The following is a 25739-nucleotide window of genomic DNA, read 5'->3' as shown; positions in this document are numbered from 1 at the left end:
GCCATGAAGGGGAAAGTGGGAAGACCATGGTCTTGGTGGCCAAGCACCAGCCTGCTGTCCACACCTTCTCTGAGCCCCGGTTTCCATACCTGCAAAGGGTGGATAAAAATTCCTGCCTCATTAGGTTGTTGTATGGATAAAATGGGATCCTGGTGGTGAAACGAGGGAATACAGAGGCTGTAAAGAGCAGGCCCTCAATAAATCTAAGTTGAACCTCGATTTCTGAATAAGTCAGCAGACATGAGAACCAACCCCTGAGATTGTCTTAGGACTGTTTTCTTTCCTATTAGTGATTCAATGTCAGTTGATCTCTCCCTTCCTTTTTGCCTGCCATCCATCCATCCATCTACCCATCCATCCAGATGTCTCTGTCGAACATCTCTTCTAGGCACTGAGCTATGATCGGGAAATATGATGGTAAGCAACACAAACATGGGCCCTGCCCATGACGACCTAAAGCAGACAAAAAATTAAATCAATTTTACAATGAGGTGAAATAAGAGGAATGATTAAGTACTGGGTGTAAAGGGAATGGAGAGCAGAAACACCTAACACTGACTGCGGGGGGAGTCCCTGGAGGAAATGACACTGAACAGGAGAACCTGAAGGATGAGAAGTTAGCCAAGCAGAACAAGCAGAACATGCAGGTGGGTGGAGTGCTCCGAGAGGAGGGGAGGGTCAGACTCCCTGGAGTCCAGCTTACAGATGTAATAAATACATGGTTCTCCAGCTGAACAAGGTCATTGAGTCATGCTAAGTAAAGGCATGGGGGGTATGGGCAGTGATGAGAACGGGGCAGGCCTTAAAGGACTTTGTAAGCCAAGCTGAGGAGTTTAGACCTTATGTGAATGGTGGATAAAACCACAACAGCTTGGCAAGTCGTGAGACCTTTCTGGGGTCCCTTGATTTCCTCATCTATAAAATGACGGTAGAGTAGACGGTCACCAAGGTTCCTTCTGTGGACTAACGGAGGCACTTAAATTCTGCAGATTCCCAAGACCTGGGGATGTGCCCAGCAGGCTTAGAAAGTGCTGCTTCTTTGATGGAACAAACAACGCCAATGGCTCATGCTCTGTTCAGGTTATCTTTAAATGCGGCCCAGCAGCCTCTTCTTTCACATTATTCCATTTGAGTCCTGGAAATATGTTAGCCTGGAGCAAGGCTAAGCCAGAAACAGCAAGAGGAGAGCTCTGGTTGAGGAAAGGTGACTCTAAGAGAATGATCACGCTAAGCTTTCCATTACACTGGCTTTAAATGGAAACCCACCCAGATGGCAATAGGACCTCAGAATTAGGTAAAACAAAAGGATATCCAGAAGGAACAAAGGGCTGTATGTTGGTGAGAATCTGGAACAAGACCCCTAACTTTGGTTTGCAGAATCCTAAATTAAAAGATGTCCTGGTGCACTTATTTTGAGGAGATGGTTATCTTTTCAGTATCAGCGTCTGTTTCTAAATTAAATTTTGGATGTTGGTGGGGAATTAAGAAGAATGTTTAATGAGGCCCGTCAGCCTTGCCGGGTCTCTACCTCAGGCAGCCCCTCTGGCTGGCCCTCTTCCTACTCACTTTAAGAGGCCTCAGGAAGGTACAATTTTCTCATCACTGTATGACACAGAAAACCCCAGCCCCTATCATGCTGGCAACTTCAGAAACCCTTAGAAGGTCTAGCTAAAATTAACTCCTTAAAATTTTTAAGCACAACTTGATCCTAAATGTAAGTTCCTTTGTTTTGCTCTCCTAGAGGCTGAAGTAGGTGGGGGAAGGAAGATATCATTGTTCTCTTACTAAATCCCCCTTCCTTTCTACTTCCCCAGAGCAAAGGAGAAGAGTGAGGACACAGGCCAAAGAGGAGAGGAAGGCAGAGGAGAGCAGAGAGATAAGGAGGCGAGAAGACTGAAGAGGTGGAGGAGGGAGGGGGAGGGAGGGGGTTTGGAGTGCGGAAGGGAGCTGAGGTATCAGCAGCTGTGGCCTGGAGCCACCCACCTCTGTCCTCTGAACACTGCCCCTGAGGATACAGCTCTGCCTGGACCTTACAAAGAGCTACAAAGGTGGTGGAGAGACTGAGCTAGACAGCACTACAGTGAATGAGGGGGCGATGGCTAGCACAGGCGAAGATTTTTGTAGACAATCTCGATTTCACATATTCTATTCTGGAATGTCACCCAACTTTTGTGGTTGACACAACCCTGCCTTCCCACACCCACATGCCTCCTGCACGACTGCATGGTTTCCCCCCCGTCCCTGTGCACAGCCAGGATGCCCAGAACCAGGATAACAGTCTTTATAAGCCCTGCTCCTCCAGAAGCACCCAAGGCAAGGCCTGAGGGAGCCCGTCCGGGAATCGCGTTTGCCGTCAGAGACATGGTACTTGGAGGCAACAGAACAGAATGGGGAAAGGCATGGATTCCGGAGTCTGGCGGCTCAGGCCCACAATCCGGCCTGCCTCCTACCAAGAGGTATGATCTCGGGCAAATTACTTACTGCCCTGTTCCTCAGTTTCCCAGGCTGTAAGCTGGAGATGATGCCAGTAACTGCCTGGGAAGGGTGTGGTGAGGATGAAGTAAGTTAACACACGTAAAGCACATGGGAGTGCTTGGCCCACAGCGCATGCCATAGGGAGAGCTGGTTCTTATTATTTTACCACGATAAAGGGCAAAGTCACAGAAGCAAACAGTTTTAGACCACAGCATCTCTGAAGTAGGGGTTAACCCAGGGATAAGAAGATGACATTTGTGGAAAAGTAAAAAGCTCCTTCAGATGACTTGGGTCTCTCCTGATAGATTATTTAGTGAGTCTAATACCTCGTATTACAGATGAGAAGGCAAAGGCCCAGAGAATGAGTAGCCTGACCAATTGCTGCAAAGTGAGTGCAGGGAAGGGAGTTTACAGAAATAAAACCCAGGCTCTGAACCCTCTACCACTGTTTGCCTTGCTGAGCCAATATGCCAATGAGCCTTCCTACTCCACATTTAGTTTGACTACTTACTTATATCAGTGGTTTATTTGATTTAGTTTTTGAGATGATCTGGATAATCAGGGGAAGTAGTTTCAATATGAGGTGTCAAAAGTTTAATAATTATTTAGATTCTTTTGCGATTCATGTGTATAGATGGGTTTTCTAGACCATGGATGCAATGGAAAAAAATCTAGAGCCAACATCCACCTTTTGCTCTTTTTTTAGGAGGTTGGAGGGAGTCCTGACAAAAGCACAGAATATGGTTAGAACTGGATTACATGATCAATCATCAAAGCAGGGAGCCCACTCTTTATCTGTACACGTGTTTTGAAGGTTTTCTGAATTAGAGGGCATCACTGGGGCAGAATTGTTGGGGCTGCCTGCTGGTAACCTGTAGGTGTATAGAAGCTGAATGGGCTTCCTCTTTAAAACACTGAAGTTCACTTTTCTTTCTGTCATTTTGAGTTCCATAGACATTCAATTTATGGCTGTTGGCATGCAAAGGAAACAGGATAACTCAGAGGTTACAAAAATAACTCCTTTAACATTGATCTTGGTAGAACCCCAGCAGAGGAAAGGAAACTTTTAGCAGCCAGAATGGTCCCTTTATGGTAAATCAGATCATGTCCATCCTCGGTCCAAGATGCTGTGATGGTTCCGAGTTCTTCCAAAGGCTATGAGGCCCTATGTGGCCCTACCCGTCTCCTCTCCAACTGCCTCCCTCTCTCACTCCAACCCTGGTGCTTCTCCTGCAGACCCTCGACCATACCTGATCTACCCTGTTGTTCCCCCAACACTATCTCTGGCTCTACTTTTTCCTTTTCTCCACATCGTTGGTCACTTTCTAAGCTACAATGTAATTTTATTATCTTTACTGTTCATTATCTCCTCTTCATTAGAATGTGAGTTCCAGGAAGGCAGAAGCCTTGTCTGTTTTGTTCTCAGGTGAATCACCAGTGCCTGGCGCCCAGAGGACTCAATAAATATTTGTTGGACAAATGAGAAACTTGCTAAAGTGCTACTGGGGTGGTAACCTCCACTGAGACTCTGTTTGCCTGAGAAATAAATGGCCTCCCTTTGAAGTACCTCTTTCTCTTTCCATAGCGCGAGCTTGCATCTCTCTTGCCGTCAGATCACCTCCCTCCCTCCTTAGACCCAAGTGTGGTCGTGTGCCTTTCTCCTGGCCATGGGGCAAGGCTGAAGTGCAAAGCCCACAGCCACCACACTTGTCCTAGCTCTCAGGCGGAGTTCTGGGGACAGCGCCCTGGGCCTGAGCTAGGATCTTCTTGCTCTACCTGCTCAGAAAGAGGGCATGTGGCTCTGACTTCTCAGTGTCAGCCTGGGGCGCTCACAATAGAGTGACACTTGGCCACACCAGCGAGGGAGAAGCACTGCCACCACTGCTCCTGGGCAGCAGCAGGGGCCCTGGTGTCTCCAAAGCTGGGGGCGCCAGGGGGATTCATCCTCCAGCACATCTGGAGAGTCTCCAGCAGCCCCCAGCTCTGAGCTGTGGATCCCACTCCGGCCCCTGACTCTCCCACGCCTTGTTAGTGCCTCTCCCACAGGTGGGTGGTGGTGAAACCCAGTCTTTGTCAGCCTTGCTCATCTGAGGTCCCAGCAAAAGAGGTGGTGAAACCCAGGGGTGAAAGTCGGGGCAGAGGTGTAGTTTTGGATTGCAGTTATCCCTCCTATCTCTAACTCCATTACTGAGAATAAATGAGATGGCTACAAAATAGGACTCAATAAGAAAGATGAAAGGAATCATGTATTTCATAAAAAAGAGTGAAGACTTTTCTTTTGGTCTTGCCTACCAACTCTTGTCATGTCCGTGATCTCATCTCCAAAGACCTGAGGTGTTTTTTTGTTTTTTTTAATTCAATAGCCCATAATTACTTAATCATTCCAGCTCTGCCACTTGTTCTCAGCTTTACGAGCCAGATAAACACGTTGTTTATTAAAGGAGATAGCCTAAATTCATGGAAAAACCAAAACAATTTGAGAATTTCTTAACAGTGATTCCTGTCTTACAATTAAAGCATGAAAGGAGGAAAAAAAGTGTTGAACTACTAAAATGGTTTCCTTCTCAAGGTTTGTCTAGAAACTCAAACTTCAAAATTTAAATTTCAACCTGAGTGTTAGTTTTTGCACTCGAAATCAATGTGCTCCCCACGTAAGCAATTCTTAACCAGTATGTGGGCTGCTGGTGAGCCTCGGAGTACCTTAAACCCTTACCAATGCTGCCGATCACTTTTGATCAGTGTGAAAACTCTACTTCTGCCGTGGTCGGGCTTCAGGGGACTGTTGGGCCATGTGTTTCAGGCAGAACAGGAACAGCTGAGCTGAGGGCATACTCAGGGTACTGGTAAGCCCGGATGGAGAGGGAAAAAGCACCCAGAAAGCTCCGTGTCTACGGGAACGTGGAGAATGTTGCCTCATGAGTATGTGGGAGAACTCAGCTAGGGTGAGTGCCAGGAAGAGATAGCAAAGTCAACAAGCCACAACTGTGAAGGCAATCTGATCCCTCAAGTGTGCCATGAAAAAGTCTAAAATCAAAGTAAGACAGTAAGACTGAGAACCACCCCTCTAGCCTTTGATTAATAGGAAATGTTAACAGGAGGAGAAAATTATGAGAAGAAATAGATTTTAAACCCTAATACATATCTTAAAGCTGGAACGTGATTCTGAAATTTGAGCTAAAGAGTCACTGAATATAAAAGGAAAATTTAAAAACAAACAAAAAAGACACCGGCTATATTTTATCTTATAAAACACCAGTTTTATAAGATAAAACCCAGAAAACATTTAAAAAAGATATGAAAAAATAGGCCACTGGATTTCAAAAAACAAAAAATGAACCAACAAAAAACCCCATTTCAATCCCTGTGGTACATACCTTCCAGTGAGGCCTGTAAGTCTTTCATATTTTGATCTAGAAGCTGTGAAGGAAGGAATCCTGAGCCTGTCTGGGGCTTGGGGTCTGGCTCTCCTGGGGCCGCAGTGGGTGCTGGCTCCTTCACCCGACTGTCTCCAAACACAGCAGCCCACTCTTTGCTGAACTCGCCCTCTTCCAGGGAGGAAGCGTTGAAGATTTCACTCAACAGCAGCAGGTCATCTTTGTCAGCACCTTCAGGTTCCAGGGTCCCTGCCATTGGGCCCAGGCAAGCTGATCAAAGCAACAGAACACGAAACATATCACCACCAAGGGCCCAGGCCCTAGGGAATAAATGTAGTGGGGGTTGGGATGGGACAGACCAGGTGATGGCTAGATTTTTTTAAAAGTTAATCAAAATATAAATTAATTCCCTTACAGCCTCTCAAGAAATTTTGGAATTAAATTTCTAGTCCCACTGAAACCAAGCAATACCCTGTGAGGACTTCCTGGGGACAGCCCCACCACCCATGTCCCCTGCCTCTTGTTCGTATAAAAGCTTTAGTCTCCTAGGCCTTCCCAGAGTTCAAAAGAGTAAATTTAATCAGAGAAGTAAAAAAACAAAAACAAAAACAAAGGAACACAGTCAAACAAGACAAAATAATAATAGCTGAGCCATAAAACAAAGTCAAAGACCTTTAGTTTCTCCTCAAGGGTTATAGATAATATCCTGAGCCATATCCTTGAGTTGTTTTACAGATACTAAAACCCCCACCCAGTGGAGGAAGTTAACTGCATGCTGACCACCAGCATGTAGACAGGTTGGAACCAGAAGGTTGATGACTGAGATTCCTGTAACATCACCTTGTTACCTTACCATCAACCAATCAGACAAGTGTATGAGTTGATCAGACACCCTGCAAGCCACACCCCTAAGCTTGCCTTGAAAACCCTTTCACTAAAAGCCATCATGGAGTTCTGGTTTTTTGAGCATGAGCTGCCCGTCCTCCTTGCTTGGCTCTACAATAAATGCTGTACTCTCCTTCACCACAACCTGGTGTCAGTAAATTGTCTTTGCTGCTAGTTGGGCAAGTGGACCCTTGTTTAGTTCTCACTCATTCTCTTTCCTTCAAAGCAAGTCCAGTTTCTGAGCCATTAGAATTGCATTGAAATAGTTTCCACAAAATTCTAGAGTGTTGGTTTCTCCTTAATATAAAAGCACATTTACCATCAATACATTTCTCAGACATGAAACAAAGCCAGGATTGAAGGCATGTTGGAGATCTTAGTTCCTTGTTTGTATAGCTTCCCAAATCTTTCCATACAAGCCCCAAATTCACAACCAACACACCATGTGGCAGCCTGCCCTGCCAACCAGGATGAGAAGGGGAGCCTCACCATGCCCAGAATGACCCAGGGAGATGGGAGCAGAGGTATCAGGAAGTCTAACAATGACCAAGAAAGACATCCTTGCTTCCTGTCTCATTTGCGGCACCTCAAGTGCATAAAACAAAGGAAAAGTGGGTCTGGTTTGCCTGAGGGCAGCGGTGAAAGAATGACAGGAAAACAGGGCAAATCACACACGGAACCACTAGAGAATGAGCTTCACAGACCAAAGACACAGCCCTGGAGGGTTGGAGTGAGCACTGGACCAAAGGAGGAGCCCCTGGACCTTCCTTTACTTGCTGTGTGACTTTGGCAAGACCCTTAACCCCTCTGGGCCTCTGTTTTATCATCTATAAAATTTTATTAATAATGCCCACTTGAATATCATCAGGAAGATCAAAAGAAATACAACTGAAACCTCATTGCCAGTCCAGAAGGAAGACTTTTGAGATTCATTCTTAGAATATGAACAATGACAAACTACTAAATAGTGAGTACAAGTAGAATGGGGGCATTACTATCACAAATCCTATAACCTTTCATTGAGTTTTCTACATATTTTGAAAACCAAGAATTGATGATTTTTTTAAACTCTGGCTTTGTTATGGTGTCTAACTGCCACTTGGAAACTACAAACATTTTTGTTGTTAAGTCATGAAGAGAGGGAACAATCATGATTTACATTTTCTCTGAGCTAGATGGTAATGCTGACACTGTCATATTAAGTGAGGTGAACAGGTTTCCCTCAAATATATGAGATAATTTTTAAAAAGCCTTCACATGAATTAGATAAAGCTCTTACATCTCTGTCGGCTTTACTGGATCTATTTTCAACTATACTTTATAGAAAGATCTATGATAGAGGGGATTTTGGATGTGCTGTGCAGACTGGCTATCCATCAGGGAGGGGAGGGGTCCAGGCATGCTCATATCACTGTGGTTTAAAAATAGTGGCGAAATACCACCTTAATTGGACAGCTGTCTAATTTAAGCATTCTTCTTGTTTGTGTTATCACAGAGGTTTGCACTAAGATATAGCCTGTAGGTGTGGTGGTGAGAAGATTGGGAAAATGGCATTTTACTAAACAAGCTTGAGACAGTTCTGTAGTGACAGAGTAGTGCAGGAACCACTTAGGCCTGTGCATGGTAGGGAAGGCAGGGCAGGAGAGGTGAGGCAGCTCACAGCTGTGAACAAAGGAAGGAACCTCGGCTGTGACAGGGTGTGTCCATCAACATGCATTTGGGTGTCCTTCCTCCCTCCCCCTCAGTCTCTCTCAGCATCACCCTTTTTACATCTATTAACTTCACAAATCTCTGTACTTCCTACTTTCAGTTGGGTCCTGAGTGCCCAAATCTTTTCTCATGGTTTACTTTCTGGCCTGACTGAAACCAGATGATTGCTGAACCAAACTCCTTTTATTGGAAACAATTCAAGTCGATGTACAGACCCTAGAGAAACAGATGACTTTAAAGGAACATTGAAAATTATGTGCATTCCTCCCAAAGTCACTTTACAGCTCTCCACTGAGTCAAAGCCTGGGGGAGCCTTCGTTGCTTTCATCTAGATGTCAATCCAGGGAAAATCACAACCAACATTAGCAACTACAAATAATAAACCTTGAGAGCCTTTCAAAAATAACCACAGACTGGAAGGGCTCTTTGTGTTTACTGTTTAGGTTTTGTGCGATGGTATTTAGAGTAGACCTCTTTGGGTTTTGCTAACTTAGCATCCCTTTCTTCCTCCTCTTTAGTTTCCCTTCGGGGAGACACCTTCTCCTCTGATCCTGGTGAGATACCACTTAAGATGCCTCACCACCTCATCCCAGGTGGATGTGTGACCTAGGCTGGCCAGAGTCTTTCATTTCTCAGTGCATGGTGACTGGCTCAGGGATGGGCTTCCCTGAGTTTGGAATATGGAAGCTGGAAGGAAAAGGGGCTCTCTTCTTTGGGATTCTAAGTTCTAAAGATGCAGAGCTGAAGCTCCCAGTGATGATGGAGCCAAACAGGGAGGGAAGAGTCAGAAACAGGATCCTGACAACACTGTTTAAGCCCTTGGATACAGCCTTGCTTAAAGTCAATCCACCTAAGTTACATGGACCAATATCCATACATTCTTTTATTCTCTTTTAATTTTAAAGCTAAACTATTTAGAGAAGGATTTCTATTACTTCCAACCAAATGATTCCCAACTAATAATCTATCCTATCCAACTCAGATTTAGTGACTGAAATAAGAAAAGGACCCACGGGGAGGATGATACTGTCCAGAGCTAGTTCTGAATTGAGATTTAGTCTAAGGTCTACCATTGAATGTGGTCTATTACTTAGTGTCCTGGTTATTTAACAGTTAAAGCAGGCTGCACTGTGGATATTTTCTCTTTTAAGAAAACTTGTTAGCTGAAAGCAATGACACTGACACTGACTTGAACCTGAAAACAGGGAAACCTCCTAATTATTGCCCTGATAATTAAGATGCTTGAAATTACTGTACATAACTTGTAAGAAGATCACAAGTGAAAAAGGACAGGTTTAGGTCTGTAACCAGACAAGTCAAGACTTGAAAAATAACACTAGTCAGTTGGCTCTTAAGAATCATGCTATCATTTTCTCTGGAAATAATTCAACTCAACTGTGAGAATATGAGGACACACAGAGATACGATAAGCTCTTTGAGAGAAGCCTGGTGACAGTTACAACTGGAGTCACAGCCTCCACCGTGTAGATGAGCAAGCGTTGCTCCTGGGTTACGGAGCCCCACCCTGCCTTTGTCTTAAAGAATGAACAAAGAGATTGCAGGGGCCAAATCCACAGATACTCCTTCCAGCCCCCTTCATGCCCTTGCTGGCTCTCAAGTCTCCATGTTTACTTTCCTATCAGTAACCCAACCGCAGATAGTACTACAAAAATAAAGGGCAACACACGTGACATACTCAAATTCTCACTGCTTGGCCTCCAGCTCTACGACCCTTCATGCACTCCCTCATCCTTTGCAAGATTAGCCCTCCCTATGCTCTCCCCATGCTTGTGGGAGCCTGCTCTGCTCCCAGTATTATTCCAACATCAGCATCTGTAATTGTTCATTCTCCAAGGCTTCCTCTCCCTGACCTCAGGTGTGTGCACAGCCAACAATGTCAATCTTCACTTGATGGTGCTGTCTCTCCCCACACACCCCCTGTCAACTCACTGTCCTAGTTTCTTCTTTCTTCTACAGCCACACATTCTACTTTGTCACCACTCTTTTTGGGGCTGTCTGTAATCAAGTTCCTGCCCCCACCTACACTGAAGTGGCCCTCTTGAAGGTTAACAGAGAGATCCTCATGGCAGATTCCAAGCCCCTTTTCTCAGGCTTTGACCTCTGTAGCACTTTGCACTAATGCCCGCTCTGGAAATGCTGTCATCTCCTGTGAGTCCCCATCAAGTGGCTCTCTTGGATGTCCTCCTATCTCCTTGATAATACTTTCCCTGCTGCCTCTTCCTATTCTGGTTGCCCTTAAGATTTCTTCCTAAGCCAACATCTCTCTCTTCCCTACATTCTCTACATAGAAGATCTCATTTGTTCTCATGGTTCCAGCATTGCTTGGGAGCATTCTCAAATCTCCATCTCCAACTCCAACTTCTTTCTTGAACTTGGATGAAAAATTCCTACCTGGGGGCCCTTAGGGGTTTGCCCATTGGCGAACCTGCTGGCGCTCCATAAAAGGCACCCTCCTGTTGTATACCTTTGCTTAATTCAGCTGTGAGGTTATGACTCCCTTCCTCAAAAACCTTCAATGGCCCCCTCTGACTCCTGAGTGAAGTAACACTCCTTATGGTGGGTTCAGGACCACTACAGTCAAGTTTTAAGGCAGCTCTTTCAGCAGCTAGCCGACACTGCCTTCAGGGAAGCCTACGATTCAGCAAAACTCCTCCGACTGCCATTCCTCAAACATGCTTTCCTGCCTTCCTGTCTGGGAACCTGCTGTTTTCTACCAATGAGATGCCCAAAGGGAAGAGTCATACTCAACTGAAAGGGATCGTATAAATCATCTCCTCTAACTCATTTTACAGATGAGGAAAAATACACCCAGGCTAGGTGACCTCAAGGTCATATACTTTATTAGTTATAAATTATCTGGCTGGAGACCCATGGTCAAATTGTTTTTTCAGTGCACCACACTGCTTTCACTTCAGAGCCTATTAAGGATCTCATATATAAACTAATATTTAAGTTTTGTAAAGTTTGTAGGGTTTCTGAGGTCATATGGCTCCACTGGTAGCTAGGCAAAGCTCACAGCTGCAGGCACCATGGCAGAATGGTCGAGATGACAGAACCACTTAGCACGTTTACCCTGCCCTGCCCTGCCCAAGGATTCAAAAATAAAAACCCTATGCCTCTGGGAAAACATTCCCTAGGAACAATGATTCTGACCCAGTGAGTTTTCATTGAGTGAAAACTGACCTTCAGAGGAAGCTCTCAAGTTCAGACTGAGTGTGGGTGACAGAAACCTAATGTAGGAGCCAGGTGACAGCCCACTCGGGTGATATTTTTGAAATCATACTGAGGTTCATGACCTCAGCAGAAATTAGGAACACAGAAGATGGAAACATAACTACACAGACCCAAAATGAGAGCACAGGAAAACAAGTAGATAAATGTCACAGAAGTTCCCTTCATCTGTGTGTGAAACAGGAAGACACTCTGGTTTGCTCCCTGGTCCCCACTCTCAACATTATGACTAATTGTAAAGGCCACACGCTTGAAACACACATGAAAAACCCCAAACACCAACACTATCCTCACACTTGGGTAGGAAACCACCTTACGAAGCTGTCTAACAAGAAAAATAGTCTTCATTATAAAAGGCTCTGGTAACAAATTGTACTTGTTTGGAATTCAAGAATACTGCTTCTAAAAACTCCCTTCTGGTGAAAAAAGACATGGATAGTAATAGCAGATGGAGGAAAACCCACCCTGCCCACTCTCTGGGACACACACACACACACACACACACACACACACACCCCCCAAACAAAAAACAAAACAAACAACCCCTGCCCCATCAGAGAAAAAAAAACCAACAATGCTAGACCCAGAGTAGGCACTCAAAAAATACTTTTTGGGGCTTCCCTGGTGGCGCAGTGGTTGAGAGTCCGCCTGCCGATGCAGGGGACACGGGTTCGTGCCCCGGTCCGGGAAGATCCCACATGCCGTGGAGCGGCTGGGCCCGTGAGCCATGGCCGCTGAGCCTGTGCGTCTGGAGCCTGTGCTCCGCAACGGGAAAAAGCCACAGCGGTGAGAGGCCCACGTACCACAAAAACAAAACAAAACAAAACAAAACGAATACTTTTTGATGAGCCTGCTCCTCCATTGTAGCATTAGAGCTTAACAAGCAAGCAGTATTACTGGAAAACTTGATACCTGGAGCAGGGGTAAAGCTACATAGAACACTACAGACTATAAGGTGATCCAATAAGAACAGTATTTGGTTTTAAGGTACACCATTATCTCATGAAAGGAACCAAGCCAGCAGTTTTCTCCCTAGGAGACTGAGGGAGACAGGGAGAAGGGAAAGTTTATGAGAAAAGATAATGAGCTTAGTGTTTGACACATGGCTGTGAGGAAGCAATGGGACCCCTAGTTAGCTACATATATATATATAGGTAAGTACAGGAGACAGTTCTGAATGACTGGGCAGGACCTGGGTGCAGGGACAGAAATGCAGATTACTGCTCCAGGCTAAAGCTTCTCACCCAGACATGTGGGAGCTAGTGAGTGAGTGTCTCAGTCATTTGCTAATTGGTCAGAAGTTAGAATCGCAAATCTGGAGAGAGAAACCAAGGAAGCAGCCAAAGACAAACATTTTCATTGTAATATGAACAATCAAACCATTTTAAAATTGGTCCAGTTAGTCCTGTCCTAGAGAGGGATATTTTGGATAAGGCCGAGTTAGGAGATTTAGGTGAGCTGAATTCATGTAACTCTCTTCTGCCTTATCCCACCACTTTCTGTTCCGTTATCTGAGAGTTATTTTTCTTGGCCCAACTTTGAGGAACATAAGACTTTACATGTTATAACTTGTGAATTGAGACTAAGGACTGTCACATGTGGTCACAAGGTGATTTCAGAGCCACTTTCAAGTACCTCAAAATGTCACTCAGTTTCTTTTTCATTTAAAATGTTTGTATAAACTGGCCAAATACTGGTTTTCCATTACCTTATCGATTTAGTAGGAGAAAACACATTTCATTATGACACTGAGTCGGAGTGATTTTCTGGGCCACGGCTCCTGAAGAATTGTGTCCTTGCTGTAGACAGAAGCGGTCTGCTCTCTGATAACACTGTACCAGGGCTTAGCCATGACTTGTCCAACAGAATCACCACTGGGGGTGAACCAGCCTCCAAGCAGCAGGGTGCTAGAGCTTACAGCTCCCCCAGTCCTATAAAGTCAGCCATCCCTGGATTAAGCTCTTTTTATTTGTTGATTGTTTAATGTCTTACATATTATAATCAGTATTTTAATTCAGGATTTGGGCCTTCTGGCAGTTTCCCGAAGGGCACACATTTGGAAGTCAACTAATTAAGAGTATTCTTTTCTTCCATCACCGCAAGTTCTCTGTACACCGAGAGAATATTTTTATACTCGTGGCCATGTTAATTTTTAAGCTGATGCTACCCCTGGGGCTGCGGACGCATAAGAGGCAGATAGAGGGAAAGCACGGCTGGTGACTCAAGGGGGGGCTTTGTGGGTTGGCAGAGATAAAGGGAAAGGAGAAATTATGTGACACTGCATTTAACCAAGAAAATTTGTAAATCAATTTTTCTGCCTGAGAACAAGTACACATTTTGAGGAAGAGCACATTCATCTCTTTATCTTCAGAATTAAGTCGAGTGCTCAAAAAAAAAAAAGTATATGAGCCACAATTCTAGGAAACAAAGATTGTAACTACAAACCAATGAGGTGTTTTAAGTAAGGAGAAAGATATCAATCTTATTCCAACATATCTTGGCACATGTGTTAGAAGAAGCTCATGAAAGTAAGCCTGTATCTTGGGCAGTTAGCATTTCTGACTTAATTCTGTGAAGAAAGGCATGGCTACTGGGTTAGTGTTGTACCACTATAACCAAGTTTAAAAAGTCAAAAACCAAATCCAAGAAACTTTTTTTGGAAGAAGCAGGGAAACACGAGACTATAGACTCAAATGTGCTTGTGTCTGTGTAAAGAAACACTGGAGGGATGCACTAAGGGATGGGAATGTTGGAATAGAGAGGAGAGTGGGCAGCAGCAATGGGAGTGAGAGGTTTGCTTTTGTTTTTTTTACTGTATACGTTTATATTATTTTGATTTTTGCACCAACGTGAATATACCACCTACTCAAAAATTATGTTTATTAAAATAATGAAATTAAATAGGAGATAATAAAAGCAAAGAGCAAACTATATAAACAAGAGGTTGGGAATAGGATAAATCATATTCCTATCAAAATAAATTGAAGCTTATGTATAATTATAAATAATCTGTTAAATGTTAAGACTTGCTAAAACTAGGTAGTGGGTACCTATTACTTGTTACATTATTATCCTTATCTCACCTTTGTAAGACTGAAATATTTTCCCCCTCCAAAAAATAATTTGTTTAAAAGCACTTTTATTTCATCAAAATATTCTATCCTTAAGCCAAGGGAGAAACATTGTTATGAAAATATAGGCCATGTAATGGCAATCTGCGTTAATTATTTGCTTTTTTACTTTCATACCCTGGTGTGATTTCAGTATTTACAAATAAGTAGACATTCTGATAAATATGCATGGACATTCATGAAATACTGCACAGTGTGTTGCCTAGAATGAAAAATTAATAAGGAAAGTGGGTTTCTGCCCTCAAGTTTATATGCCTTAGCTTTGGAAACTTTTTTTTTTTTTTTTTTAAAGCCTTGGAAACTTAGTGCTAGAGTTGTGATGCCTTTCCAATTTTGAAAAAACTTTAACCAATGTCCTGTTTTCCAGAGTTTCTCCTCTCACACTCTGGGAATTAAATCCAAATCAAGCAAAGACTGAGTAGAGAAAATCATCAGCCCTAGGTAACTGGGGCTGGCAGGATGACCTTGGCCCACTTCTAGTCCTGTAAGAAACCTGTAAGACCAGGGCAGACGGTATGCCAGCCACCCAGGGCAAGGGATGCTCTAGAATTTGGCTGAGAATCTCAGGGGTAGGATGGAAAGCAAAGGCTATGACCAAGCTGAACACACTCAATTTCTTGGGATCGCTTAAGACTAGGCATGTCTCATCCAAATCCATAGTTCTGGAATCTCTTGTGGGGGGTTATTTAGTAAATGATTTTAGGTCTGGTGAACTTGGGTGTGGGACCTGGCCAGGCAAGCTTTCCCTGTGCATTTAACTAAGGTTCAACAAAGATAAGCACAGTATATCAGCAGGGCAACATTTCTTTCTTTCTTGTTTTTTTAATTAGATTTTTCTTTTTTTGAAAATTGCCTAAATGCATAATTTATAATCTATTTATTTATTTAAAAAAAAATTTATCTATTTTTGGCCACACTATGCGCGGCACGTGGGATCTTAGTTCCCCAACCAGGGATCAAACCCGTGACCCCTGTAGTGGAAATGCAGAGTCTTAACCACTGGACTGCCAGGGAAGTCCCAGCAGGGCAACATTTCTAGTCCTACCATCTCTGCTTACCGTTTGGAGAGTGTCCCTGTGTCAGAGACGATGAAAAACCCTTTGCATACTTGATCTCCAATCCTGGCAATAACCCAGCAGGACTGTTGCTACTGGCTCCAATTTACAAATGAGAACAACTGAGGCTAAAAGAGTTTAAGTATGAAGCAAGTTACTTAAGGCCATAGAGATCATTTCTAGGAGAACCATATCTAAATTCAGGTCTGTCTGATTCTGAAAGCCATGTTTTTTTTCTACTCCAGCATTCAACCTCTGACATAATAGCTTTTAGCTTTAGTAGTTTGAACATTATGTAATTACACTAAAGATGACAGATCTACACATACTATTTGTGCTTGAGCATATCTGAAGTCATTTATAAAGACAAATGACAGTCACCTAAAAACAATTGCTTGGGAATGCAAAGCTATTCAAAAGATAAAAATTACATTTTCCTGCATGTAACAACAGTATTTAAAATATTAAACAAATTATAACCCCAAAGAAATGCATAAATCTTACCACCTTCCTCGAGTTTCATGTCTAATAGTTCATCTATAGGTTCATTAGAGGAGAAGAAAGAAAAGAAAACTGAGTCATTTTCATTTTGTAAGGAGTTTGAGTCAAATTACTAAAATTGAGTTGTTTTCCTTAATCTAGACTACCTGAGCATGCATTATGTATAGAGCTTTTGTCTAAGGCAGATAAAACACTTTTTCCATCTTCAGCTGTAAATATAACACATGCATTTGGTTATCACCGATTCAGAAAGGTGTGTGTGTTCATATACTAACGCTAAGGTAAATACATGGCTTCAGGAAGAAATAGTATCCACAAACTCACTCACACAGAAGCAGAGGTCCTCAGATGATAATTTACCCAAGCTGCTGGCTCTCAATGAATGCTGAGTTAACAGCCCTGAATCCTTGTTTTGTTTGGTAGAAAACTATATGACACTGATCAACAATTCTCCTTCTACGGACAAATGTGTGACTTAAGTACCAGAAGATCGAGTGACGGTGAGCTAAGGAACCTCAGCCACGTGGGCCTGGCTAAAATAAAAGGGCAGATTACGGGTGAAAGAAGCCAACCTGTAAAGGCGACATTCAGCGTGATTCCAACTATATGACACTCTGGAAAAAGCAAAACTATGGAGACAATAAAAAGATCAGTGGTTGCTAGGAGTTTGGGGGAGGGAAAGTTGAATAGGTGAAGCAACGGGGGATTTTTAGGACAGTGAAAGTACTCTGCATGTGGTGGATACATGGCATTAAACATTTGTGAAAACCTACAGACTGTACAACATCTAATGGAAACTATGGAATTTGAGAGATAATAATATGTCAGTGTTGGTTCATTGATTGTTTACCCTGGCGGGGGATGTTCCTAGCGGGGGTGGCTATGCATGTGCGGGGGGCAGGGCATATATGGGAACTCTTTGTACCTTCTGCCTGATAAAGTGTGTGCGTGTGCGTGTGTACGCACAATATAACGACCTTAAAACTTGGTTTGCTCATAGGTACATTAGACTTTCTACAGGTCCCAGAATAAAGGACAGATCGCACTTCATTATAATGGATTCCGTTCTGTGTATATATAAAATAAGGAAATCAACATTTACGATCTCAAAATATTATGCAGCTACCACAAGCAAGTGAACATTCGGCACAGAGAGAAAATCTGATCCCCCTGTACTGTCGCATGTTGTATAAATAAACGATCTATATTGATAATTTGAATAGAAATAGAATCAACTGGAGTTTACATTTTTCCCACAAAACTAAAATTTTTCTATTCGATTACTTAGATTCCCACAGGATTCGTGCTGTCAGCCCTGCATGATCCTGAGGCTGGAGGGTGTGGATCAATACAGTCAGAGACTCTCACATGGCCAGCCTGCCTCTCTGGCTTCTACCACTTACTCCCTCCGTCAACCTCTAGGACATTGTTCCTCTGACCTTCCCCTGGTCCTCCCTGGTTCATAGTCTTTGCCCAGGCTGTTTCTTTTGCTTTGATAGGTCTTGCAGTAGCCTTGACTTAGCCAGTTCCCCGATGCCCTCGAACAGGTGAAGTCACCCTAACACACAGGCCCATCGCCCTTGCAGCCCACACCCAAGTTGGAGTTGCCCAGTTACTTGTGTAATTGTTAGGTTACCACCTGCTTCCCCTTTTGACTGTAAGCCCCATCCTGGAAGGGTCCATCACCATGGGCCCAGAGCCCTGTGCTGTGTCCGCCACAGAGGTGGCTCTCAATTAACATCCGCTGAACAAATGAACAAGTACATGAGTAAGTGAAGGCATACAAGCACGAAGGGATGACACGAAGCCAAGCTGTAGAGGCAAAAAAGTGGTAGTTTTTTTTTTTTTCCTGTTGAAAGACAGATGGGGGAAAAGCAAAGGAAGCAGTAAATGGGAGAAGAATAAAGTAGGTGATGTGGTTGGCAAAGTAGGAAGGAAGACAGAGTGTGAAGGGAAGAGATGGAAGAGAGGGGGAGTTCTAGGGTATAATCTGCCCCCTCCTGTCTCCTGGAAAGGCTGCCCCAGCAAAGGGCAGAGGCAGATACATTCCGAGAGGGCCAGGCTGAACAGGTGGTTGGGGTAATTTTAGTTCTCTTCCTATTACCTATAAAACTTTCCCCTGCATCTCCAAGAATTTGAGTCCCAGCGAAAGGCTCAGCTTTCCATCCTGAGTTCTGTCACACTTTACCCTACCCCATGCTCCTCATGCGAGAACGCACCAGTGAATGAATGGGCTGTAATAGCAGAAGGCAGGAATAGTTGACAAGCCCTTCAAAGCACACTGTCTGGTCCACCAGTGCTCTGATTCCCTCTTCCGACCACACGAGGGTCAGTACGCCAGAGGGATCTGGTGCCACTCAGTACTGAGCAGGCCCAGGAACCACCTGGAAGAGCAGTGTCTGAGCTCTCCCATCTGTTCCCAACCATGACCAATACACACCCCATGACACAGCCAAAATCGAACTCTCCTGATGTCATCATGTAATCTCTTTGCAACCACCTCTACAGCCCAAATGGCAGTTACAACTCGTAATGGTAATAGCAGAAATGTTATCACCTGTTGTAAAAGAAATAGTATCAATAGTGATGCTCCCCTGACAGGCTGCTGCTGAAATGACTAATGATGCTGTTTTCTAGTTCAAAATATACAACCTCTCTCAATAACGCTATAGGGTCAACAGCACTGATATTTGAAAATTTAAAACTTAAATGATAGGAAGCAAATTGATATAGAATTTTCTCAATTGGAAAAAAAGGTCTAGAAGAAGTTTACCGAAAAAGAAAATGAGCTGGCTGTTGTGCAGCAGTATTTCAGAAGCAATTCTAAATAAAAATCGAAACTTACTCTTAAAACTAGAGGATTCCTTGTGCTGGTTTTCATCCTCTAATGAAATTAACCTTAAAATTAAAAAACAAAGTTTAGTAATGTTGTTCGGAAAATGTTATACTTATGATAGAGCCAGATTTTCTGTACAATATCTATTACTGTACGTACACACACACACAATATGAACATACAGTCATTTACATGCTATATATTTTTGGAAGAAGAAATAAATTTGCTGGCTTTCTTCTGTCCCTGTACTAAAACTGGTTAGTAGTATCTTAACGTCTGAATTTAGTTTCATGCCAAGGCACATATTCTGTAAATATCTAGGTGGGCAGTTATGTATAACAAAGATAGATACTTACAGTTATCATTTTAAAAACATAGTTAAAAAACTGATGGACAAGCAGGTGTTTATTCTGATTCGTGGTGTTCCAGGAGAGGATACCTCAGGAGGTTAGCTAAATTACATAAGGCTGAAAGCAGGATCATTCTCAAATCCACAAGACTGTTGCCTACTGAACTCTCACTATTCATGGGTAAGATGATGGTGCAGATACATCACCACCCTGAGATTCAGCTGGTGCCTCTGAATCCCCCTCCTAGCAAAGTGGTTCACTTTACCTGCCATTTCTGAAGAAAATTCTTATTAAATTTCATTGTCATTTAAACTAGTTACTTTTATACTTTTTGAGCTTTAAAAAAGGAAGTAATAAAAATAATGAAGAAATATGAAATTAATTAAAACTAATCACCCAAAACTAATCTTCGGTGGTTCCTCTCTAAGTAAAAGTTAATGCTTTACTTTGATTGCAGTAACATATATGGTGAAAAAAAGGCACCAGAACTCACTCCAGGCCCTGCCTCTTACTATACTAGGGGCCATGGGCAGTCCCTTAACCTCTCTGAGCCCCACTTCCATCATTAACACAACAGGGAAATGCCTATGTTAATTACATGGAGGGTCCTCATGAGAATGAGTTGAGATAACATGAATAAAGCACCTGGCATTGTGTTTCATACACAGTAGGTGCTCACTAAATGGTAGCTAGCATCACCATTACTAACAGTAATAGGTTAAATTGCTTCCCCCTCATATAGTCAATTGTACTAGATTCAGAGCACATTCTATAGTTGTTCCTACAGTGAAAAATTGTCTTTGTTCTGCACTAAAGAAATTTTCTAGTATTTGCTTTAAAATTAAAGAAGGCGGGCTTCCCTGGTGGCGCAGTGGTGAGTCCGCCTGCCGATGCAGGGGACACGGGTTCGTGCCCCGGTCCGGGAGGATCCCATGTGCCGCAGAGCGGCTGGGCCCGTGAGCCATGGCCGCTGGGCCTGTGCTCCGCAACGGGAGAGGCCACAACAGTGAGAGGCCCGCGTACCGCAAAAAAATAAAAAAATAAATTAAGTTAAAGAAGGCTACCCTTGGTGGTAAATACTTCCGTCAGACAAAAAAGATATTTAAAACCTGATTTAGAAACACAGTAAAAATGTAAACCTGTTTTAGCACAAGATTGTCATCTAAACTTTTTTGTGTGGAAAAGGAAGAACAAATGGAGGTAAGGTAATCTACTAGGTTAGCCAGCTCAAGATTAACCCCATTCCCACGGGCTATGACATCTCAACAGAAAAAGACATAAGTTCACATGTAAACCTCCTCCTTGCTGTATGAGTTGAGGAATCATGCAGCATATATGTTGAAAAGTTCATCTCAGTGTTTAAAAATGACTGGAGGAGGCTTCTCTGTAAAGAGGCAAGAAATGATGATGGAGAGTCACTTCCTGCGCTCAAAGCTGCTCTCTGCTTCACAGAGGAGGAAACAGAAAGTCTGCACGTAGAAACAAAATGTCAAGACCCAACACTTGTGTATCATAACACCTGAGTACTACATGTGTTGTGAGGTAAGCTAATAAGTTATTTCCTTCTATGAGAGAAAAGCCGGGGATTTCCTATCTAGGACAGGATCTTGTAACTGATGGTGACAAAAGGAATAGATGGGGTGCAGAAATCCCAGAGAGCAGGAAGCTGGGTCTGAGGCCAGGGAGTACTGGGGACCTTTGCCCTCTCTTGCCCCAGCCAACTCCTCACAAGTTGCCCTTCTTAAGACCCCAGAAAGGGGTCTCTTCTTGGGATAAGTGAGTCCCGGCCTAGCAGGAATATGTGAGGGGAGGAGTTTGGCCTCAATTTTAGTACATCTATTCAGAGAAGTGAGGAAGTAAAGCAGTCACCCTGTGTCAGAAACCCTGGCAGACTCGGTCTGCGAGGATGGCGGTGGCCTTACCTGTGGGAAGAAAGGTTTGCCAAGAGAAGGAGCCGTGACTTACTGACTTGGTTCCTCCACTGAGGCCTCTGCACTTTCCTGCTGGGCAATCTTCTTCCTTTCTTCTTTCTCAACCAGCTTTTTCATAGGGTCTTGTAAGCTCTTGATCAGGATAATAGGAAAGAAAACAAAAGACAATGAAAGGTCAATTAAAAACTCAACTGCCACTGGTCCCAGTAATCAAACCCTGAATTAGAGGTTTGGGGAGGTAACCTTGAACCAAACAAGTGGACAGAAAGGAAATGTTGGATGTTCTCAGACCTATCCAAGAAATACTAGCTTATAAAGGAGAGTTGTTTTGCCACTAGATTTATGTTTTTCCCTTTTGTGATAAGTTATTCAAAAGAAGGCCTTTTGGCTATTGCTAACTTTATGTTCCATCTTTAACATGCAGCTAAGATAAACATTCTGTTCTGCTTGCAGCCCACACACTGACAGAGTAGAAGCTTTCTCTCCCCCAAAGATGAGACAATTTTATTTTTAATTTTGTTTGCTATTTTGCAATATAAAACAGTTTATTTTTTAAAAAAACAAGAGGAAACAACCCCTTTTTTTTGAAACCCAAAATAGTAACTTAACAAATTCTGACAAGTTAACTCCCACGAGTGGACAGAGCAGGTGCGTCCAAATCTTTGTAGGTTAAAAACGGGCGAGAGTCTTTTTTTGGCACATAATTTCTTCGAGCGACTGTTCTTAAAGTTTATTAAATATTTAAGGAAAGGTGTTTTGTTTTTTTTTTAAAAAAAGCAAAAAGTCCCAAGGAACTGTACACCAGTGACAAAGCCTGAAAAAGCAAAACATCCCTGTAACAACTGAATAATGAGTTATATACAAAGATCTCCATTTCTGGCCTAATTATAATACAAACAAAAAAGAAATATCTCAAGATACTTATCCTGCTTATATTCTCAGAACTATTAAAGTCCTCATCCTTTGGGTCTTCACCTCTCTTCCTGTCTCCTTCCCATCCTTCACTTTTCTAGTATGACACACACACAGAGGAGGCAATAACTTTTCATATGCCAACTCGGACTGATTACTGATGGCTGACCGGAGGGCTGGTTGAAGATGGTCTGAAGGCTGAGTCTTGGCAGAGTGGAGCTGTGACTGGTTTTGGTGTCTGCCATGGACACTAGATGGACACTGGTGTCACTCTTCCTGCTAGAATAATTTTCCTATAACACCCAGGCCATCATATTACCCTTTTTCTCAAGAACCCATTGTAGTTTCTTATTTCCTTCCATTTCTAGTCTAAACTTCTCTGACCAATTTAAAAGATCTTCTAAAATGTGACCCTATCCTACTCTTCCAGATGCATTCCCGCTAACCTCACATGTCCTTCCGTTCAATTAGGCTTCTCTTCTCACGGTCTCCTGTGTGCTGGTTGCTCCCTTCCTATCTTTGCTCAGTCTGCTGCTTTAACCTAAAAAGCTCTCTCTACCTATCTGTCTATCCTCAAAGTCCTATCAGTCTCTGCAAAGTCCAGACCAGTTACTACCATTTTTCATAAAGCGTCACTCACTGAGCATGCCAAATTCAAGAACGTCCTTCCATCTCCAAACTGCACTTACAGTTTTATTAGTATTTCATTATACATATCCTGTATTATGTTTTGTCTTTTAAAAATATTTTTTTTAATTAGAAAAGTAATAAAACCACATGTAGAATGTTTGGGAAGTAAAAAAGGAAAAATTACTCGTAATTCCATTTCCCTAAAATAGTTATTATTTTTATAATATTTCCTTTCTTTTTTTTTCTTACTCATACGACTTATACAATTGGAATCCTTGTTTGTATAGTAGATATTTTTATAGAGCATAGATGCCCTCTTAACCAATTTAATGTATGTAGATATTTCATAATTAAAACAATTTGAGTGCAGAATATAAAGAAGATTTTATATATCTTAAACATTTAATATTGAATTAAAAAAATATAAATGTTTAATTTATATTGCCAATATTCTAAGGTAGGGCTAAATGTTCTCTTTGAATATATGTCCCCTGATTAGGATTCTGACGCATTTTCTTGCTTAAACCACATCCATAAGGAACTGCCATAGTTTTTAATGATTCTCTATTTCTGGATATTTAGATTAGTACACTCAGTCAGCACATCCCAAGGCCAGGGGCTGTTTTGGGTACTGGGGATACATGGTGCACAAGACAGACAAAATCATAAGCTAGTGATGGATCCAGGCAGAGAACTGATATAGGGGGATAGAAAGTGATTGGGTCATAAGGTAGCAGGTAGCAGGAATGTCCTCTCTTAGAAGTGATACTTCAACTCAGAGCTAAATGGCAGGAAGGAGCCATCCACATGCAGCTCAGGAGAACCACGGGCCCCAGGTGCAAAGGCCTAGCGGTAGGAACAGCTTGGCTTGTTTCGGCTGTAGAGTAGTGGGTAACGGGACAAGTCTCATGAGACTGGGATAAAGAGGTCAACAGGGGTCACACAGGGAGAATGTTCCTTTACCCACATTCCTCAATACTTAACATTTTGCCCCCATTAGTTTCCTTATACTCTTTTACTCTTTCTGTCTCTCTACTGCATGACAACTAAATGGACTCTATGATCCTTGGCTGCAGGGGGAAATGCTATGAAGGACAGCATTGGAACAAATGAAGCAATTGGAATATGGACCATAGTCTTAGTGTTCTTCATATATATGTGTGTGTGTGTGTGTACACCCAAAGGCATCTGGTAAAAGCTGGGCACGTGTGTGTGTGTGCATTTTGAAAATGTGCAACCACAAGGAGTAGTTGAACAGATGTCAAGGACTTACTCTTTTCAACTGAGCTGCCAATCACGGCACTCACACACACACACTCATACACACCCCACTTCCAGCAGTTTTATTCTCTAAAGAGTGGTCCAGCCCTGGTCAAAGTGAAGCCAGGAGAATTTCCAGAGACGGCTCCGCCGGCTCCAAGTCTTGCTTTTAGATTCTGTGACGCTTCGCTCAGGCCTCCTGGTTTGCTCAGTTATCTTCTCTCTGCATTTCCTTTGTATCAATCAGCAGTGGCAGGGCCAGGACAGCTGCTCTCAGCCGGCCATGTCTAGCTGCCACAGTGCTCGCCTAAGCCCCTGAGATGCCCTTGACAGCTCCATGGTTATCATCCCTTCTGTCTCTAGCCTGACCTCCCCTCAGAACCACACTCCAGCAGCTCTCAGACAACTCCTTTGTGATGTAAACCACTTATTCCTTCTTTTCAACCCCTGCTCCTGTTGGGCCATTAGCAGGCACTCAATTGTTGGCCCCCTGTCACCACCATCACGGGTTAAGTCACTATTGTGCTTCACCAACAGAATGGCTGCAGTTCCAATTGCTACTTTATTATTAATAATTCCTGTGACAATCACTCCTTCCTTCCTTCTATTACCATTGTCCTTAAAACAATTTTGTTGTTGCCACTCAAGAGAGGTGCTGTGTATGCACCTGTTGGTTGATAAATTAATGTACATAAGGTTAAACTGCAAAAATTAGAGCTCTTTAGCTAAGAAATTCAAAGGTTAGGGGAATCATGTGAAAAGGCTTATAAAATCATAAGCAAAATTAATACTGAGCACATGGGCTTATTTATTAAATATTAGAATTTTGAACTAAGGGGACTCGTGTGTGTGTGTGTGGGTGTGTGTGTGTGTATCTTTACTGAGATATAATTCACATACCACAGAATTCACTCATTTAAAGTGTACAATTCAATGGTTTACAATATAGTCACAGTTGTGTGATCATTAACACAATCAATTTTAGAACATTTTCAGAAGGCGTCTCTTGAAGCAAGAGAGAGTTTTAGATCAAACTAAGCTATATGTTCCTCTACAGAGCAAGGGAAAAAACCCTGCAACACCACATATGGAACTTGTTTCTTACAAAAGATGGTACACATTGAAGATATAAAGAGGCTTAGAGGAACTCTGAAACATTATGGAGGACAAATCATGTCTGCTTTCCTCCTTCAAAATCAGTTCCCGGGTGTGACTGTCAGATACAGGATATTCTACATGGTGAATCACGACGTTTTCCAAGGTTTGATTATAAAGGCCCAACTGGGGGCAGGCGGGTAGAGGTGAATTCTTCAGATTAAAGTCCAAAACTCAGCTGAAAACGCTTAACCCTGTAGCATCCTTAAAAGTCAGAGGTGACAGCATCTTCTGTGTGACGTGAACATCTGCTCAGGCAAAATGAATCTAAGACGCCTGGCT

The 25739-nt window shown here is 42.8% G+C and overlaps 1 protein-coding gene across 14 annotated transcripts in view; it reads right to left on the bottom strand.

Annotated features, from left to right (window-relative positions):
• The window catches only part of ICA1 (islet cell autoantigen 1), a 145140-nt gene that overhangs the window by 6823 nt on the left and 112578 nt on the right, over positions 1–25739 (bottom strand). For 13 of the 14 annotated variants that reach the window (XM_019927926.3, XM_073809681.1, XM_073809680.1 and 10 more), the window contains 4 exons: positions 21535–21632; positions 19229–19281; positions 16387–16419; positions 5850–6119 (listed from right to left, as the gene is read on the bottom strand). In XM_019927926.3, the coding sequence (XP_019783485.1) occupies positions 5850–6119; positions 16387–16419; positions 19229–19281; positions 21535–21632 (454 nt within the window). The remainder of the gene's footprint in view (positions 1–5849; positions 6120–16386; positions 16420–19228; positions 19282–21534; positions 21633–25739) is intronic. The other variant, XM_019927976.3, reaches the window with a different exon arrangement.

Source organism: Tursiops truncatus, chromosome 9 (assembly GCF_011762595.2).
Source record: "Tursiops truncatus isolate mTurTru1 chromosome 9, mTurTru1.mat.Y, whole genome shotgun sequence".
Lineage (NCBI taxonomy): Eukaryota > Metazoa > Chordata > Mammalia > Artiodactyla > Delphinidae > Tursiops > Tursiops truncatus.
This window is presented reverse-complemented; position numbering and strand designations above follow the sequence as displayed.